The sequence below is a fragment of the Chrysoperla carnea genome, chromosome 1, assembly GCF_905475395.1.
Source record: "Chrysoperla carnea chromosome 1, inChrCarn1.1, whole genome shotgun sequence".
NCBI classification, from domain to species: domain Eukaryota; kingdom Metazoa; phylum Arthropoda; class Insecta; order Neuroptera; family Chrysopidae; genus Chrysoperla; species Chrysoperla carnea.
In genome coordinates this window covers 137,902,188-137,923,225 of record NC_058337.1, presented here as the reverse complement: position 1 = coordinate 137,923,225, position 21,038 = coordinate 137,902,188, and the positions used below count along the sequence as shown (strand labels likewise).

Genomic DNA, 21,038 nt, shown 5'->3' with positions numbered 1-21,038 from the left:
TCTTATCAAAAATTAAACAACTTTTGTTTGAAACATTTTTTTGTAAACATCAGTTTACCCACGAGGACGTTAATTAGGTGAAAATTTTATAGTATGTATTAATATAGGAATATCAGTTGTGTGTGTTTCTATTTAAAAGTGAATATCTTTTGTTATTTACGTAACGTCAAAAAAAACAAACGATTGCGCATCAACACTGTCTATACATGGTATTTCAACAATTAACTCAGTCAATTGTTTGTTTTCACTTGTTTTTATATAATTTCACGATCTACAACTTTTAGCTAAAACAAATAGATGAATTAAGCAACGAAAACGAGCATAGAAAATTTTACGCCGCCATAAATAGAATGAAGTAGAAATTCCAACTTAAAATAAATGTATGCAGAGACATAAATGGTAAAATCCTAACATATGAAGAGGCAATTTTCGCAAGATAGACAACATAACTGCTGAGTTCTTGAAATATGGAGAAGCTGTCGTAACCATGATTTCGAAGATTATCCACACAATTAAAAAAGAAGAAGATAAAAGGAAAATAGAAGAGATACCAGTTAACTGGACTATTGGAGTATTGTGCCCTTTACATAAAAAAGGTGACAAAATGAATTATAGCAATTTTAGAGATACCATGTTACTCAATGCGGCATACAAATTTCCAAAATCCATACCAAATGGTTGACTCAAAGAAATATTTGAGAAAAAAAATAGGAGAATATCTAGGCGAGTTTAAACGAGATGAGAAATGCATCAGATCAAATTTTCGTAATGTGTGAAATAATGGAGAAATTTAATGAGCATAGTATCGATCTACACATACTATTCGTAGATTTCAAACAAGCTGTTAACAATATCAATAGGTACAAAGTTAAAGAAGCATTTGAAGACCTAGGGGTGTCTGGGAAATTAAAAAACCTAATCATGATGACAATGTATCTATCATTATACTACACAGTACACTCTGTTATCAAGCATTTTGACGAACGCGGCACGATTTTCTTAAAATCAACACATGCCCATGTGCATATTAGTCCCGGAGCTGACCGTAAGAACGCGAGCCGATCAGCGGTACGCATAAAATATATTTTCCCTACTACTACTAACCATAGTCAATAGGATGGGGCTTTAGTGCCTCAACGCAGTGGGCACATATAACATGGGTGCTTTCTTGAAAGTAAAATTTTTGTTGACGAACTGTACCAACTTTGTCCTGCTTGGTAATTACTTTAAAATCTTCTATTCATTGAATAGAACAAAATAATATTTAAGTGCCTCGACGCAACCGGTGATAACACGGTGGCACGGATTTTTCAATGAATTTTCCCGTGTGCACGAACTATACCCATTCCGATCCGCTTAAAACTTTAACCAAATGAAAATTTAAACAATTTTATATACAAAAAAAAATAAGTGCCTCATTAGTTGCGGTTCTATATGCCTGGCAGGACGCCTAACATTTCGCGAGCTCCTATGCTACTATGTAGATAACTCTTCCGTCCGTCCGTCCGTCTGTGGTCACGATTACTCAAAAACGAAAAGAGATATCAAGCTGAAATTTTTACAGCGTGCTTAGGACGTAAAAAGTGAGGTCAAGTTCGTAAATGAGCAACATAGGTCAATTGGGTCATGGGTCCGTAGTACCCATCTTGTAAACCGTTAGAGATAGAATGAAAGTTTAAATGTAAAAAATGTTCCTTACAAAAAAATAAACAACTTTTGTTTGAAACATTTTTTTGTAAACATCACTGTTTACCCACGAGGGCGTTAATTAGGTACAAATTTTATAGTATGTATGTATTAATATAGGAATATCAAAGTGAATATCTTTTGTTATTTACATGGCGTCAAAAAAAATCAATTTATATCAACGTCTCTCACAGATTATTTTATTAAGAACATAAAAAAATTTGATTCTTCCCAGCTTCCACCATGTTGGAAGTCATTAAAGCAAAAAATATTGAGAACAATTTATGTCACCTCGATGTGGCAGAATGCTACAGTAGCGAACTGTCTTATTTGTTCACCAGAAGAATGTAGATGGATCAAAAATGAAAATAGAATTGAACCACTTTGGTTCGAAGGTGCTCCAACGCCTCTTCTTGTTGAAGATATTGTTGCTGTCGAACTTGATGAAAATGTAGATAATGATAATGATATTAATATAGATAATAATGATGAGTATGATCGTGAAGATTATGATCAGCATAATGATGATGACGAAAATATTGATGATAATGATAATGATGATAGTGATGATGACGATGATCACAATAAGAATGATAATGTTTAAAAATATATTTTTGTAACTCGTATTTTATTAGGTAAATAGGTTTTTTATGAATTAATTTAAGTATATTGCTAATAAGATTATACCTTTTTCTATTAATATAAATTAAGATTAGCCTGTGTACATTGTGTTAAATAAAGTAAGAAATGCTTAATTGACAAGTAATAGATTATTGAAGTATTTATTCATCTTTCCCCATAAATCTCTACGATAATTGTGATCGAGAATCATTGGCCTTAGAAAAGGCGAAAAATTTCTGTTATTAATTAAATGCTACATTTTTTCAATCACAACTATTTTCGCCTTTTCTAAGGCCAATGATTCTCGATCACAATTATCGTAGAGATTTATGGGGAAAGATGAATAAATACTTCAATAATCTATTACTTGTCAATTAAGCATTTCTTACTTTATTTAACACAATGTACACAGGCTAATCTTAATTTATATTAATAGAAAAAGGTATAATCTTATTAGCAATATACTTAAATTAATTCATAAAAAACCTATTTACCTAATAAAATACGAGTTACAAAAATATATTTTTAAACATTATCATTCTTATTGTGATCATCGTCATCATCACTATCATCATTATCATTATCATCAATATTTTCGTCATCATCATTATGCTGATCATAATCTTCACGATCATACTCATCATTATTATCTATATTAATATCATTATCATTATCTACATTTTCATCAAGTTCGACAGCAACAATATCTTCAACAAGAAGAGGCGTTGGAGCACCTTCGAACCAAAGTGGTTCAATTCTATTTTCATTTTTGATCCATCTACATTCTTCTGGTGAACAAATAAGACAGTTCGCTACTGTAGCATTCTGCCACATCGAGGTGACATAAATTGTTCTCAATATTTTTTGCTTTAATGACTTCCAACATGGTGGAAGCTGGGAAGAATCAAATTTTTTTATGTTCTTAATAAAATAATCTGTGAGAGACGTTGATATAAATTGATTTTTTTTGACGCCATGTAAATAACAAAAGATATTCACTTTGATATTCCTATATTAATACATACATACTATAAAATTTGTACCTAATTAACGCCCTCGTGGGTAAACAGTGATGTTTACAAAAAAATGTTTCAAACAAAAGTTGTTTATTTTTTTGTAAGGAACATTTTTTACATTTAAACTTTCATTCTATCTCTAACGGTTTACAAGATGGGTACTACGGACCCATGACCCAATTGACCTATGTTGCTCATTTACGAACTTGACCTCACTTTTTACGTCCTAAGCACGCTGTAAAAATTTCAGCTTGATATCTCTTTTCGTTTTTGAGTAATCGTGACCACAGACGGACGGACGGACGGAAGAGTTATCTACATAGTAGCATAGGAGCTCGCGAAATGTTAGGCGTCCTGCCAGGCATATAGAACCGCAACTAATGAGGCACTTATTTTTTTTTGTATATAAAATTGTTTAAATTTTCATTTGGTTAAAGTTTTAAGCGGATCGGAATGGGTATAGTTCGTGCACACGGGAAAATTCATTGAAAAATCCGTGCCACCGTGTTATCACCGGTTGCGTCGAGGCACTTAAATATTATTTTGTTCTATTCAATGAATAGAAGATTTTAAAGTAATTACCAAGCAGGACAAAGTTGGTACAGTTCGTCAACAAAAATTTTACTTTCAAGAAAGCACCCATGTTATATGTGCCCACTGCGTTGAGGCACTAAAGCCCCATCCTATTGACTATGGTTAGTAGTAGTAGGGAAAATATATTTTATGCGTACCGCTGATCGGCTCGCGTTCTTACGGTCAGCTCCGGGACTAATGCTGATGACAACTTTAGTCTGATTTTATGATAAAACTTAATATTTACCGAAAAAATAGGAATAAAGATTTTACCTTTGCCCTTGAATAACTTCTTTTTCAGATATAGGATTGGTGAGGACTTTTAGTATTTGATTTGTCATAATTTGCCAGTACCAATTTTTTATCTATTCTAATTATTGTAAATTAAATATTTTGATCGAATGATTGTGTTTTGGAATCTTAGTACTCTGTTAAAAGAGGGTACGAAGTGATTGATTGTAATATAATATTATAACTATACACTGCCAAAGTGCCTCAAATATATTTTTTGGAGTTGAGGAAAAATAAATTTTGTAAAGACTTGGCTAGGTTGTAAACCCGCTAAAATGATCTGGTTTTTTGATTTTTCTACTTCTCAAATGTTAAATTTGAGCATATGAAAATTTCAAAATGCATCAAAAACATTATCTTTCGAAAAAATAATACTTTAGAAATTTATGGGTTGGACAAATTTCACAAGCTTTCAGCCAAAGGTTCACTTCGTATTTAACTATCGTAGAAGAAGTATTAGACAAGTTTTCATGGTGCGTCAAATATCTGCTTCAAAATGTCAGCTTTCTTACTATAAATGAGATGTGCTCTTTTGAATGGTAATATTTTCAAGTTGGTACTCCCTTTTTTAACATGGTACATATGTGGTATTAGTAGAGTAAAATTACGCCTTGTGTATGGATTAAAAGTTCGGGCAGCGAAACTTCGGGGTTTTTCTTTTCACAACAAAATAAGAATTTTTTAATAGTAAGTTTTATTACTAACAACTTTCGGTTAAAATTTTAGCGAAATTCATTAAATAGTTCGTCCAAAATTTCCAAATTAGTGAATTGTTTAAAATGGCTGGCATTTTATGCCATTTTGTCCTACGGGGTTAAATTTTTTTTTAAATGTAGCACTTTTTATTATCTTTTGATTTTATAATAAGTTACTTACCCGTAAAATGACTCCTTGATCCATATTTTTGCGAAAAACGGAAAATTTAACACTTTCTGGAAATAATTGTTTGAGGGGTGTATGAACTGGCTTGGGGGGGTGTTTTTTGCTTTGGCTTCAGAAAAATATTTTTCAAAAAAGTCTGTACGGTTCAAAGCAAAATTTTTAAGTTTTAACCCCCGCGCTATTAGGGGAAAGGGGTGTATGGAATAGATGTATTTTAAAAGAGGTCAAAATAGTTTTAAATGCTAAAGTAACCCAAAACTTTAGATGTTTGTATTAATAAAGCCCTTTTTACAACATCCACTCCCTCCCCCTCACGTTTTCATACTTTTTGCAAATTAAAAATTTTTATGACGTTTTTGGGGTAGCTGATCGCGAATTTTTGCCCCAAAAACCCCTTTATGCGTCATAAAAATTTTTAATTTGCATAAAGTATGAAAGCGGGAGGGGGAGGGTGGATATTGTAAAAAGGGCTATATTAATACAAACATCTAAAGTTTTGGGTTACTATAGCATTTAAAACTATTTTGACCTCTTTTTAAAATCTTTTAAAATACATTTATTCCATACACCCCTTTCCCCTAAAAGCGGAGGGGTTAAAACTTAAAAATTTTGCTTTAAACCATATAGACCTCTTTTAAAAATTGTTTTCTGTAACCAAAGCAAAAAACACCCCCCAAAGCCAGCCCATACACCCCCCAAAAAATGATTTCCAGAAAGTGATAAATTTTCCGTTTTTCGGAAAAATATGGATCAAGGAGTCATTTTACGGGTAAGTAACTTATATAAAATGGCAATTATTATAAAATCGAAAAATAATAAAAAATGCTACAATTTAAAAAAAAAATTAACCCCGTAGGACAAAATGGCAGCCATTTTAAACAATTCACTAAATTGGAAATTTTGGTCGAACTATTTAACGGATTTCGCTAAAATTTTAACCGAGTTGTTAGTAATAAAACCTACTATTGATATTAGTTTCATTAAAATCAATCCAACATTTTTCAAGTTGTAGTCAAATGAACTGTTTTACCATACGTATGTATACATATATATATATATATATATATATATATATATATATATATATATATATATATATATATATATATATATAACTGGGAGGGGAAGGGACGAAACCCACCCAAAAAAATATGAGAAGTAGTTCTTAACATTGACTACAAACCTACCAAATTTGGATATGCACCGATGTCTCCTCTTGCGAATATAAAATAAAAATTATAAAATTTCTGAAAAAAATTCCATTTTTGACGCCATTTTGTTGGTTAGACATGTTGCACCACTCCGGGAAAGTAAAAAATTTAAACAAATTATTATTTTGTTGTGAAAAGAAAAACCCCAAAGTTTCGCTGCCCGAACTTTTAATCCATATAACAGTCTTTTTTTTTTTATACCATGCATATATGAAATATACATAGTATATTAAGTTTAGTCCCAAGTTTGTAACGCTTAAAAATAATGATGCTAGGAAAAAAATTTTGTCATAGGTGTTCATAAAATCACCTAATTAGTCCATTTCCGGCTGTCCGTCCGTCCGTCCGTCCGTCCGGCCGTCCGTCCGTCCGTCTGTGGTCACGATAACTCAAAAACGAAAAAAGATATCGAGCTGAAATTTTTACAGCGTACTCAGGACGTAAAAAGTGAGGTCAAGTTCGTAAATGAGCATCATAGGTCAATTGGGTCTTGGGTCCGTAGGACCCATCTTGTAAACCGTTAGAGATAGAACAAAAGTTTAAATGTAAAAAATGTTCCTTATAAAAAAATAAAAAACTTTTGTTTGAAACATTTTTTTTTAAACATCACTGTTTACCCACGAGGGCGTTAATTAGGTGCAAATTTTATAGTATGCATTAATATAAGTGTATATCAGTGTGTGTGTGTGTGTTTATTTAAAAGTGAATATCTTTTGTTATTTACGTGACGTCAAAAAAACAAACGACTGCGCATCAACACTGTATATACATTTTTGTATGTGTTATGTGATAAAGAAATCAACACTGACTATGCATGGTATTTCAACAATTAACTAAGTCAATTGTTTCTTTTCACTTGTTTTGCTTAAATTTACTCCAGTATATGTATTGTGTTGTATATAAGCTTACAAGCAACAGATAGTGTGTGTCTGCTCAAATAGCTGCTCGCAAATTCGAACACATCTTATAATAACATTAATATTATAAATTGTTGCTCATAGTTTACTGTTGTACTAAGAAGGCCAGTTTCTTTTCAAAACGTGCGAGATACTTTCAAGAATTTCTCACTCTCCATGTCACAGCTGCGTGAAAATAGGAATCCCAAATGCAAATTTTCATAAAAATTACTATGTTCTATTTAACAAAACGTACTTCCGTTTGTCATTAATTTTTTTTTTTAAATAAAAAACTTGTTTTTTATAAATCCGATACGCTTTGTCGATTGTCTCTACCGAAAATATAATATTAAAAAACCGGAGTATATCGTGGATGGGACGCAACCAATATAATATCTTTTTTTAGAAAACCACTCCTCCAGCTTCAGTGTTACGAATCGTGAGAAATACTTGCAAGTTGTGTCGAATCTATTTAGTTTTCGTCAAAGGTCTCATATTTTTATGTATATATTCAAATCCTGTAATAAATAAGCTTCCATTAAAAAATCAAGCTACCGATTGGAAACTTCTATTTCCGAATGTTGGATATCACCATTTGAAAGAGTGAATCTAATTTAATAGAAAAAATTATTTTTCGTTATTTGAAATAAAAATTTGATTACCTTAAAAATGAATGAATCTGGAGGGAGATCTGAGACATCATGTGTAAGTTTTTTTTTTTTTTAAATTAACCTTTTATATGCGGCTTTACGAACATTTTCGACTTGACTAACAAATTACAGGTTATTTCAAAATGTCTTTACAACCAGGGAATTTTGGGTATCATCCTCCCCTCCCCCAAAAAATCAGTAATTCGATTTATTGTTAATACGAGCTACGATTTTTAATACATCTTGTGTTTTGGACAAAATTATATTGTATTATTCCTAACTTTCTTTTTTCATTTAATAAAATTAGAAAGATTGCCAATTTGAACCAAAAGCATTATGCATTTTTTTAGTTAACTATTCAAAATACTATAAACAAACAACGGTCACAAACCTCAATTTCATGAATTTTTTAACAAAAGGTCAATAATAAGGCTGGATAAATGTTATTTAGGTAAGTATATAAAAAAGGTTCAACTGAGTAAGTAATTATTTGCAATTTTGATAGCTTGAAAGCTGAAAATTTACATAGACTTTATAGTAGGAGAGCCCAGGATGTTCAATTGTTGTTTGTTGCTTATTGTTGTTTGTTGCTTAGATAGTTTTAAGAAAAAAAGTCCTATACATCTTTTAAATTTAGCGATGGAGGTAGGACCCAAAAGCCTTAGAAAAATGTAATAAAAAAAACAGACTTATGGCGTCAGATATTGAAACTGTACTACTAATACTTCCACGTATCTCTGATAACGGAAATATATTCATCTGACTGTTTGAGCGGTGGAGGTGGCCGCGCGGAAGGGTTAAAAGTGGAAGAAAAAAAAATTAATTCGAGCGCGTCAGATTTTAATAGGGGACATTAAATGGACCTTAACAAAGCTCCCATACCTAAGACTGATGATTTGGAGGTGGCGCAAACTCATGGTGGATTTTGGAAAATGCAAAAAATCGACAAGTGCAGAAAGTAACTCGAACGCGTCAGATTTTCATACTGGAGGTTCCACTTGATGCCCTGTTCATACTGTACCTTAATCTGACAAAAATCTTGTGGCGTTTGCTTAATCTGACGGTTTGATTTTTTTTGACACTTATATTTAAATATTTATAGTGGTGTTCCGTGAGAAATACTTAAATTACTGCGACTAGCCGACATAGCCAACTATCCGACCACTTTCGTTTTCGTGTTTCTTAATAAGGTAAATATATTATTATCATTTTAGCGTAAAAAGATAAAAAAGCTTTGCATATCGAAACATAGCTTATTTACTTAACAATAGCCATCGTTTAGGGATGTTTCATCAGAAAATTCGACTGTAGTATAAACGTTGACAGACTTTCTTCGAACCGGTTTCAATCTACGTCATGAATTTTTTTAAATGTTTCCGGAGTAAATTTTATAATTTTTTCACAAGTTCCTTGTCCACAAAACACACACACATTTTACACTAACATCATTCATAATTGTAGTGCATATGAAACTGATTGCATTAAATTCACTAAATTTTTTATAAACACAACAAAGCAAAACGTCACAGAGACACAAAAATGGATTTGGATTGATTTAAATTTGGCAATGAATTTTTTAATTCCTACATGTGATTTCGCATCATTTCCTTATAACCTGACTCACTGGTCCCAGTTCTACCTAGAGACTGACTCGACTCATTCATTATTTTTTTTAACAATTTGTATGACTGAACAAATCGTTTAACATTTGATGTCAATTCATTTCATGTATAGTAGTCTAGTCTATCTATTTCGAGCACAATATCAAATTTTAGTAACCGAGATTTAGCAAACCAGTTCATATAAAAATTTGGAAATTTTTCGTAGAATTCAATGCATTATTTTTTTACACTTTTAAAGTGCGGAATCACATTCAAAATGGCTGCCAAACAATTTTTTTTTTTTAAAATTTTTTTGGTGAATCTTCAACCTCCTGAAGGTGCCGCACTTCATCACTCATATCGTACTTTTTTGCAATAAAAATTTTGTTCATTACAAAGAAATTTTTCTTTTGGGCGCATTATTATGAGTCAAATTCTGTTTCAAGAGAGGGTTTTTTCAATTGTCTACGAGTACGTTCTACTGACTTAGTACTCTAGCATCATCCGGATGCACGTAAAAAAAAAAACATTTTGCGCATAGTTTGGAAACAATTTTAAAATTTCTAGCAGCCCAGTTATATATACTAGATGTCCAAACAAAATTTGTGAAGAAAAAAACCTTATATCAATAACTAAGACCTCATTAATAATATAAATATCAACTAGAAGCAAATACACTAAATAAAAAAAAAAAAATTAATATAGTATTTCAAATGTTTCACAACCGATTTTTCGACCGATATTTTGCATGTTACCGATCAATTAATCAAGCGCGCAATATCCGCACATATTCAGGCAACTATTGAAAAAAATTTTAAGCACAAAAACGTTTATAAAAAAGCACGCGTATATGAACTATTGGAATTTAAAGAAAAACGGTTTATTATCGATAAAAGCGATTTTTTCCCAAACTTTTCAATATTTTTCAAATTTGCAATAACGCTCTTCTTGGGTTTATTAAGGAATAACTTTTCACTAAGGGTCGTTTAAAAATATATTTTTTTCAAAAAGACACGGGCGTTTCAAAAAATACAATTTTTCAAAGCTTTTTTCAATAAATTTTTTTTTTTTTTGATAATTTTTGTAACATCTAACTGGGCTAGATCAATCGAAATAAAAAGTTACACATTTTTTGTTCGAAAATTTTTTTGATACAAAGCGTATTTTAAAAAAAATCTAAAAAAACTGTTTTTCATCAACTTGGGCAGCCATTTTGAATGTGATCCCGCACTTTCAAAGTGTAATAAAATAGTGCATTGAATTCTACGAAAAATTTCCAACTTTTAACATATATTGGTTTGCTGTATCTTGGCTTTGGCTCGAAAAATGTAGAATGACCAATCTATAGGTTTATACCTACGTGTTTGATAAGCTTAACCGACCAAAGCTTATGACTCCACACCTTTATGGAAATCGTTTGTAAATCTGATGGTCTACCCTACGCGCGCATCCCTATATTAAGTGCTAATATATAGAACTATGTTAATCTGATGCGTTCGAATTACTACCCAAATCCCCATGTTGGGCTCCCCTACTATTGTATCAAAAGTCAAAAAGAATTAATAAGATGTGAGGGTAATTATATGTAATTAAATTTATGCTTTTAAATTAAAAACTCTATGCAAGCTAATTTTTAATTAATAAGAAAACATCCGCTGCGCAATTAATTGCACTTGTTATTTTCATATCATAGAACTTCTTTTTAATAATTAAAGACGTGAGCCGCTCATTTTCAGGGCTTATAGCACAAGCAGGAATACTTACAAAATAGTTTTTGGCTTCAAATAGGTTTGTTGTTAAAACAAATCATTTACATTCAATTTCTGGCAAATTTATTAATATTTAAAAAAAAAAAAACATTCGCCTTTTAATAAGGAAAAACTGTCTAATTTAAAGTGATCTTCTATCTCTTTGATTCAGTCAATATAGACGAAAAAAAGGCTGGACCTGGAAAAAATTACAATGGTGACTCTGAGGTTATAGATCGTTAGGGGGGCATGTAAATAACTTTAAAAAAAATTAAGAGAATTTTTCGTTCCGCTGTTTTTGAGAAAATCCAAAAAAATGGGAAAAAAAAATTTGGAATGCGTTTTTCTCGGAATCTATTGGTTTAAGGGAAAAGTTTTTCAAATAAAAAATGTAGAAGACATTGTCAGCTACATTTTATGTCATTGGACCAACGTCATACGAGTTAAATTACAAAAAGAAGTGGCGTTAAAGTATCAAAAAAAGGGTTTTTCACGATTTTCATTAAGAAGAAATGATGTTTTTGTAAAAGTGTAAATGAGAAAGTTGTTTGACTCAAAATTAGCTTCAACTTTTATTTAAACAATTTTTATGAAAAACTTACCGTTTCCGAGCTATAGGCCAAAAATGCAACGCACCGTAGCTAACCAAGAAAATAAAAAAGAAATCAAGTACTCCTTTTCAAAATTTTAAAAAACTTAACTTTCAGATTTTTAGCAAGCTGTATTTCAAAAACGGTAAGTTTTACAAAAAAATTGTTTAAATAAAAGTTGAAGCTAATTTTGAGTCAAACAACTTTTTCATTTACACTTTTACAAAAAAATCATTTTTTCTTAATGAAAACCGTGGAAAAACCCTTTTTTTGATACTTTAACGCCACCTACTTTTTATAATTTAACTCGTATGACGTTGCTCCAATGACATAAAATGTAGCTGACAGTGTCTTCTACATTTTTTATTTGAAAAACTTTTCCCTTAAATCAATAGATTCCGAGAAAAACGCATTCCAAATTTTTTTTCCCATTTTTTTGGATTTTCTTAAAAACAGCGGAACGAAAAATTCTCTTAATTTTTTTTAAAGTTATTTACATGCCCCCCTAACGATCTATAACCTCAGAGTCACCATTGTAATTTTTTCCAGTCAAAATGCCAGATTTACTGTACCACTTATCCATAACGAAAAAGTATTGATCTTTAATTTAACTAGAAGGTCAAGCTTAAATTAAAGGAAACAATTTTCTGTATCTGACTTAGCTTAGAAAAAAGATCTTATTGGTGGTGGAGGGTGGCTAAGGACTTGAGGGGCATACTGTATATGATTACGTATTACTTAAAGTCGATGATTTAAAAAAGTCTATTTAAATGTTTAATTTATTTTTTATTTTATTTAAAAGGTTCAATTTATTTTTTACTCAATAGAATAACCTTAAAAACATATGACTTTACGTTTTATATTTTAATTGCAATTAATGTTTTAAAAACCAAAAACTATTTTTGATTCATTACATCCCTCCCATCTTTTCATATTTGTTGAAATCAAACTATACAAACATTTTATGGTCTTGATCTCTTGAAAAGGCAGTAACAATCGTCAGTTTTCCTTGTTCTGAATATCCAATGAAATCATCTTTACATAAGTAATCTCCGTTTCGATTCCGACATCCAAAATACAATTTTAATAATTGATCAGATGCATTTTTCATTGCTATTCGTTCCATAATATATCCACGAAATGGAGCTACTCCTGTTCCAGGTCCAATCATAATTACAGGTTGGTAACTATCCTAAAATTATACAAATCAAATATAACCAAATGCATCCTTATTTGCGTTTAAGTGAAATTGACTGGAATTCTGGGAAATGCTAGTTTAGTAGTTTAGAAAGGCGAGCTTAATAAACATGTTTAAACACATATGCTTGAAACTCGATAAATAAATTTAATCGAGGAAAATGGTTCAAACGAAAAATGTTAATTTTAAAGGCACACATCTTATACCGGCATCGAATTCGATCTAAGTTTTTAGGTTCATTCAATTAAAAGCTCATTCTGATTTATAAGTGACAAATATTAGATGAACGCTTCAAACTAGAAAGTTGTTTTTTATAAATACATAAACATTTTTCGTTTCAAACATTTTTTTGTAAACCGAATATTTTAGACAGATATTGAAAGCAAGTCAATCACTTTTTTCAGACACTTAGTGCAAAATGAAATTGTGCAAAAATTATTAGATCAAATGAAACATTTCTAAGCTAATTTTGTTCTTTGAGTTTTTTTTTAAACAATTATTTGCAAACAAATAAATTCATTTGAAAAATAGCGTTTTCTCGATATTTTTTCGCAAAAATTTTGTTTTAGGGTTTTTATTCATTCGAAGTTCTCGAAAAACATCTAAGGAACAAAAAGGTCCACAGCATCAGTATTTTAAAGTGCACCATTTACGAATTACATCGCTTACAAAAAGCAAAAATTTTTTTAAGTCGAATTTGCCTCTATAGATTAAAACCACTTCTGACCTGTAACCAACAACAACACGTAGAATCCGTAATTCTATTGGCCTATTGATATGTAGGTACTTATTTAAGAAGGTAAAAAATAACTTAATAATTGATCTAACACTAACTGCGTTTTAGAATCGCACGCTTCTCTATTCCATTCTGTATGTTAGAAGCTTGTATAAAGATCAATATAAGCGCATTGAAAGAGAAATAAACATGCTTTCGATTGCATATACTCATTTTCTTGTATAAATAGTTCAGCACTCTTTTACGCACGCTTTTAAAATTCATATCAAATTCATAAATAAATGTTCTCAACGTTGCGTTACAACTGCACTGCGCATCAAATAATAAAAATGTTGGAGATATTGATTCAAAAACTAAAAAGTACAAGCTATGGGATCTGTATATGACGGATGTCTTTTTTAACTTGACATATGCGTCAAATTCGAAAAATAAGTTTAATCGAGGAAAATGCTTCAAACAAAAAATGTTAATTTCAAAGGCACACATATTATACGGGTCGGCTATTGAATTCAATCTCAAGTTCAATTAAATCTTCCTCTAATTCATAACTGGTAAACATTAAATGAAGGCTTTGCTTTACATTAGATTAGAAAGTTGTTCTTTAAGTTACGAGTAATTTCAACCCTTTAGGGGCTAGATTTTTTAATTCATTTCTTAGTAGTTAAGTACATACATCTTACCTAGAATCTAAATTTCACGTTTCCATCAAGAGTAATTTTTGCCCCGCGTCGATACTCAGTCAGGACAAAGCCGCTTATACAGAGAGATTTTTTTAAAAAGTTTTCATCTGAGTTTTTTGAAAACGGATTGGAATATCAAAAAGCGGTAAAATTCGAATCTCCTTATAGTCGGGAGAAAGAAATAATGCATATAGGAGCATTTCACGTCAAGCGGACAGGGAAAAAAAAGTGAGGTTCTGAAATTTTTCCATATTAGGTCCAGTTATATTTCTAGTAGATATAAATACGAACACAATTTTTTTTTTTTTCATATGAAGTGTATTTGTCTAGTTATGGGCTCCTAAAGAATCGGCTAAATCGAAATTAGAATTTTTTTGAAGAATTTTTTCGTATTGAAAATAATTACAATAAATTTCCAAACTACGCGATTTGTATAGAAAATTTCCTGAACTTTTAAAAAAGGAATCTTTGAAAAAAAAAAATTTTTTTTAGTCTCCTAAACCGGAAGTAAACATTTCAAAATAAAATTTTGGAAACTTCGACCATTTTTATTTTTTTAATTTTTTTATTTCATAATATAGCTTAGAGTATCTAACTAATACTCCAGAAGTTTTGAAATGGATTTGCATTAGTTAAGGAGATAGGTAAATTAATGTATGAACATGTAGCAGTCAGTATAATGTTATAGTCCAGTAAAGAAGACTCTGAAATCAGAAGGAAATAATCAGAAAAATGTTAAGAAAACGGTGGGCGAAGTAAAAAATTTCTCAACCCCCGGGAAGGGGGTGAAAAAAATTAAAAACTACCCCGAAATAAGATTTTTGTGTTCTATTTTGAAAATATCAAAAAAAAGTTTCAAATAAAAGTTGTAGAGCATAAAAAAAAGGCCTAGCTCTTGAAAGCTCCAATGTAATTTTTCGAATAATTCTGTTAATGTGACCTTTTTTGGGTCGATTGATGAAAATCTTTCTAGCATAAACTAAAACTGGCAATTTTGGGGGATGCTTTTTCAATATTTCGGGTGGTTGCGATGTTTTCAATGATATTTTTCGACGTATTGAGTTAATTTGACTTTATTTCGAGTCGAATGGTGGAAGTAGAGAAGTAGATAGAAATGGTGGAAATAGAAGTAAAGAAAGATAGCCACTCTTAGATAGCCACACATACATACATACATACATGTCACATACACAAAGCTGATATGCTCACATAATACTCACGGGTAAATAGTGATGTTTAAAACAAAAGTTGTTCATTTTTTTATAAGAAACATTTTTACATTTAAACTTTTTTTCTATCTTTAACAGTTTACAAAATGGGTCATACGGACCCAAGGCTCAATTGACTTATATTGCTTATTTACGAACACGACCTTACATTTTACGCTCTGAGCACGCTATAAAAATTTCAACTTGATATCTTTTCTCATTTTTGAGGTATCGTGATAACAGACAGACAAGCAGGCGTACAGTGAACGAAGAATTGACTAATTAGGTGATTTTATAAACACCTATACCAAAATTTTGTTGATAGCATCAATTTTGTGTGGTCTAGTTACAAACTTAGGACTATGCTATAAGTTGTTTTAGCTTTCAAACTCTTGCTTAAATTAAAACAAGTTTCAAATGAATTTTTTAATAAAGTAGAAGAATCAAATAAAATAATTTTCTTTCAAACCAGAAGGGGTCAAATCAAAGGTTCTACGAAGGGAGAACTTTAGAACACAATTATTAAAGATATGTATATTCTTACCATAGAATGATTGGTTGTTGGAAAATTAAAAGTACCATTTCTAATTGAAACATAAATGCGATCACCCATACTTAAACTAGCAAGCCAAGTTGAGCAAAGTCCGTAACGTTCTTTGGCTAATTTAGTTTTGTACTTGACAACAGCCACAAGTAAATGAATTTCATTGGCTATTGAAATACAACTGCTAGCAATTGAAAAGGCACGTTGTCTTATTGGTTGCATAATCTCAAATAGTACATTTAAAGTTAATTTCGAACATGCATGTGGGAAATCATGTAACACTTCAAGAATATTACGTCTTGGACGATTACAATAATTATAAAGTTCTTGTTGGCCTTCACTGCTTGTAAATTCTTGTAACTTCTCCTTTTCCATTTGATTTGGTGTAATTTTAGTGAGCACTTGGAAACACCATCGACGTGGAATACCATTTAAATCCCAATAATCTTTACAAATTTGTTCTAATGTTAATATTTTTCTTAGTGGATTCGGTATCGGCATTTCTGGATATTTTGTTGTCAATCTCACTTTAGTTTTACGATTTAATTTTACATTGTTTGATGTTAACAAATTAAAAAATTCATTAACAGTTGATTTTAAATTCTTTGGTCGTACCATTAATACGTCACCCGGATTATACATTTTTGATTCGTCCATATGTAACTTGATTAGTCTTACATCCTAAAATTATTTTAAATATATACTTACTTACTTTACTTTGCGCCTCACTCTTAACAAGTTGTGAGAGCCTAAACAGTGTGTTCATTTCAAAGTATCCACCCTTAATCACTTTTCACCTGATGTCAATATTGTTTTGAGTGAAAATATGTCCATTTAGATATCATGGTACCTAGAGAATTTTAGCTTTCACCGCTTCACCTCTAGCCACACTAACTTTCAAATTTCAAATGGCAGGCCTACCTTGTTATACTTTATTTGAAAAGGCATACAATTCTCTCTTCAACTATGATTAAAAAAATATAATCGATCGATTGCTTCTTAAGATAGACTACACTGAAAATGGAAGGTATTAATTCCATTTTCTGGATAGTCTATCTTAAAAACCAATCGATCGATTTCTTTTTTTTTTGTCATAGTTGAAGATAAAATTATATACCCTTTCAAATTGGGTATCGGAAGGTAGGGGTTGCCATTTAAAATTTCAAAGTTGAGGTTAGTGGGGGTGAAGAGATGAAACCTAAAATTTTCTAGTTATCATTTTTGAACTTCATCAAAACAATAATCACATCAGGTCAAGAATTATTAAGGGTGCATACCTTCCATCTTCTGACTTAAGAATCATCTTAAGAATCAATCGATCAATAATTATTCTAATTATTACCTATCAAATGAGGTATAACAAATTAGGGGGTGCCATTTAAAATTTCGAAGTTAGGGTGGCTAGGAATGAAGCCTAAAATTTTCTTGGTACCGTTTTTGAACTTCCTCTTCGATATCTATATCGACGGGTTTTCACTCAAAACAATAATCACGCCAAGTTAAAAGTTATTAAGAGTGAATACTTTTTAAATGAACACACTGTGTCATAAATAGAATTTGATGAGTTTAATTTTATAAAAACAAATTGAAATAGGGACGGACAATTAATTGACTGAGTTAATTGTTGAAATATCCTGTATAGAATGTTCATTCTATGTGGAATAAAATGAGGATCATTTCGAAATTTCTTGTATTTGCCCCCTTAATAGATATAAATAAACTCTTATTTGCCCCCTTAATAGTAATAAACTCCCTACTTATTTGAAGGTACTTTCAATCTTTTATGTTGTATTTGCTCTCTCGAATCCAAAATACTGAGCTGACCTCTAAGTAGTGGTTTAAATATGAAATGTAGAGGAGGATGTAAATGTAAACATTATGTTAGAATATATAATTAAAAGACATAAAAAGGGAATTTCTACTAATTCACTTACCAACTAAAATTTATATATATATATATATATATATATATATATATATATATATATATATATATATATTGTGTACGATATAAGATATATTATATGTTTTATGATTTTTTGTTTGTTTTTACCATGAAGATAAATGTTTATATTCCCCCTTCAATCGTTATTCAAGTGCCATCTATAGTTCAAGTATTGGAGTCACGAATAGTTTTGGAGCAAATGGAAACTACCTTCATTTACGTTCTTTCCGGAAAACTATGATTTTTACAAAAAATATTTAAAACAACACTTTTTTATTACTAAGCAGGGAGCATTTTTTATATTTATACTTTTATTGTAAATATTGCAGTTTAAAAGATGGGTGATACGGTTTCATGATCTAAATCACCTATGACCTACATATTGCTCGTTTACGCTATGCAAATTTAAGCTCGATATCTCCTCTCGTTTTTTGAATTTTAAGTAGGGGGCATTTTATGTATTTATACTTTTATTCTAATTATTGCAGTTTAAAAGATGGGTGCTACGGTTTTATGATCTAATTGACCTATGACTTATATTGTTCGTTTACGCTATACAAATTTCAACTCGATATCTCCTCTCGTTTTTTTAATTATGGTGATAGCGGACGGATGGATAAACTATTTAGGTGATTTTATAAGAATCTATTATATCAAAATTTTGTTCTTATTGATCTTGAATGATGCACTTGAAAATGATATGACATGGCCTTTGTCTAGCCAACTGCACGGTGCTATAATCCCCATAATAATAGACCTTTGTCCTAAAATGTTTTTTATTTCCCCAATCGACGTTCCTTATCGAGCCAGAACATCGTGTAATGTCAATTTTTAGATAACATCAAAAACTACGAAAATATGAAGAATTTAAATGTACAAATGAAAGAGAGGAAAATAGAAAATGCAAAAAATTCAAAATTGTTGCCGACATAGACGTCGCTAGTAAGAAAATATTGAGGGGATCAAACAAACATTAATGAAATGAAATATTGGGGATAATTTTTATATTTATTTGCCATTTTTTTATAGTATTTAAAAAAATGTCAAAGAGAGCACACGTTTCCCTCGTGCAATGTCAATCAAACAACAAAGTTTTCAACTAAAAGTCATAATTGCATATACTGTAGCATTTGACCCAAGAATTCTCTCCTCGTCAGTAGATTTTTATGGGAGCCTCAGTTAGACGGTTTTTTTGGTTTCATTTCCTCTATTAATACAGTTTATAGAATCTTTCTGTTTCACAGATTTAAAGCTCCTAGGCTGTCACCAATGTGAAATATGTCCAACTTTTGTACAAAGTAAATATATAATTTTTATTTTAGGTTTCACATGTTTTAAACAAAATATATATAATCTAATTCATCTACGTAGGCCCAAAGTTTTTGACAAAACTGCTATCAGAAAAAAAATTACGTTATTTTAAAAGGAAACAAGCTACAAAACATAACATTTTTTGAAAAATCAATTTCAGTTTGTGCCCTAATTCCCTAGATCAAATTTTTGTATTATATAAATACGTATTTCGACTACCAAGTAGTCATCATCAGTATGTAACATACACAATAAGAGTAACTACGATTAGCTAATTCGTACTAATTATGACTGCTTGGTAGTCGAAATACGTATTTATATAATAACAAATTTGATCTAAGAAATTGGGGTAAAAATCGAAATTTATTTCGAAATATCCTAGACCTCTCATTTTTTATCTTTGATAATATTTATATAGTGTTTTTTGTTTACAGCTAATCAATAAAATAATATTGACGTCCAATGCAAAAAAAAAATAAATTGGAAAGTTCTGGATTTCAAAAAAAAAACCTATCAATTGACGTCTGGTAAGTTCTATTTGGATGCGCGGGTGCCAAGAAATCTTGACTAATGAGTGAAAATAGTCGTTTTTACATTTGCTTATAACTTTTTTCTTTTTCGATTTTAAAGTTGATATATAGTGAAATAGACCTTTTTCATGAAAAATTGAAATGCTTTTTGTTAATTTTTTATGAAAATATAGGTCGAGTAGAACCTGTAACTCGAAAATTACGCATTTTTAACAATAAAAACACCATGAATACAATTTTTAAAAGTCACGATATTTGAAATAATTTAAAACGATTTTGATTGGCTAGTTAGCTGTGATGTATGTCATTAGTAGCAATTACATATTTTTAAACACGGTTTTGACATTTTTGTTTATTGAATAACTCGTTTATTTTCTATTTTACACGAAAAATGGTCAGAACCAAAGTTAATTGAAATTAAATTTCCTACAATTTTGACCCATATCAATTTTTCCTAGGATCGATATTTTTCGATTTAGACCTAATAAAAGGTGGTCGTGAATTCTTGTTTGTTGCGTAACTCGTTTATTATTAATTTTACACGTAAAATGGTTATCTTCCAAGTTATTATAAATTAAATTTTCTACAATTTTGGTTCTTATCAATTTTTTTCTAGGATCGATATTTTTCGATTTAGACCCGAAAAAATGTGGTCGTGAATTCTTGTTTCTTGCATAACTCGTTTAGTTTTTCACCAAAAATGGTAATGGCACTCAAGTTATTTGTAATTAAATTTTATACAATTTTGGTCCTTATTAATTTTTGCCTAGGATCGATTATTCTGCTATGTTCTTTATTATTGATTTTTTTTCGTATAAACGATGATAAACTAATCATTTGAAAATTGACATTGCAATAACTTTGATGCCGACCTTTTTTTTTTTGTAAAGTTCATATTTTTGTGATGCACGCTTACTTTAAAGAGAAAGAAGGATGTAAATAAAATAACTTTTACAATGAAAAATGCAAATTTATTTTTTTTCACTATTTCATTTTTGAAAAGAATTCAAAATTCAAATTATTCTGACACAATATCGATTCTAGGAATAAATTGATGAGGACTAAAATTGTAGTAAATTTAATTCCTAAAAACTTCGGTGATAACCAGTTTTCACGTAAAC

The 21,038-nt window shown here is 30.4% G+C and overlaps 1 protein-coding gene across 1 annotated transcript in view; it reads right to left on the bottom strand.

Annotated features, from left to right (window-relative positions):
* Window positions 1–21,038, bottom strand: part of LOC123305834 (NADPH-dependent diflavin oxidoreductase 1) — a 45,263-nt gene that overhangs the window by 4,943 nt on the left and 19,282 nt on the right. Inside the window, exons 4-5 of the mRNA XM_044887670.1 lie at window positions 16,132–16,812; window positions 12,725–12,957 (exon numbers count right to left, since the gene is read on the bottom strand). Coding sequence (XP_044743605.1) covers window positions 12,725–12,957; window positions 16,132–16,812 — 914 coding nt within the window. The remainder of the gene's footprint in view (window positions 1–12,724; window positions 12,958–16,131; window positions 16,813–21,038) is intronic.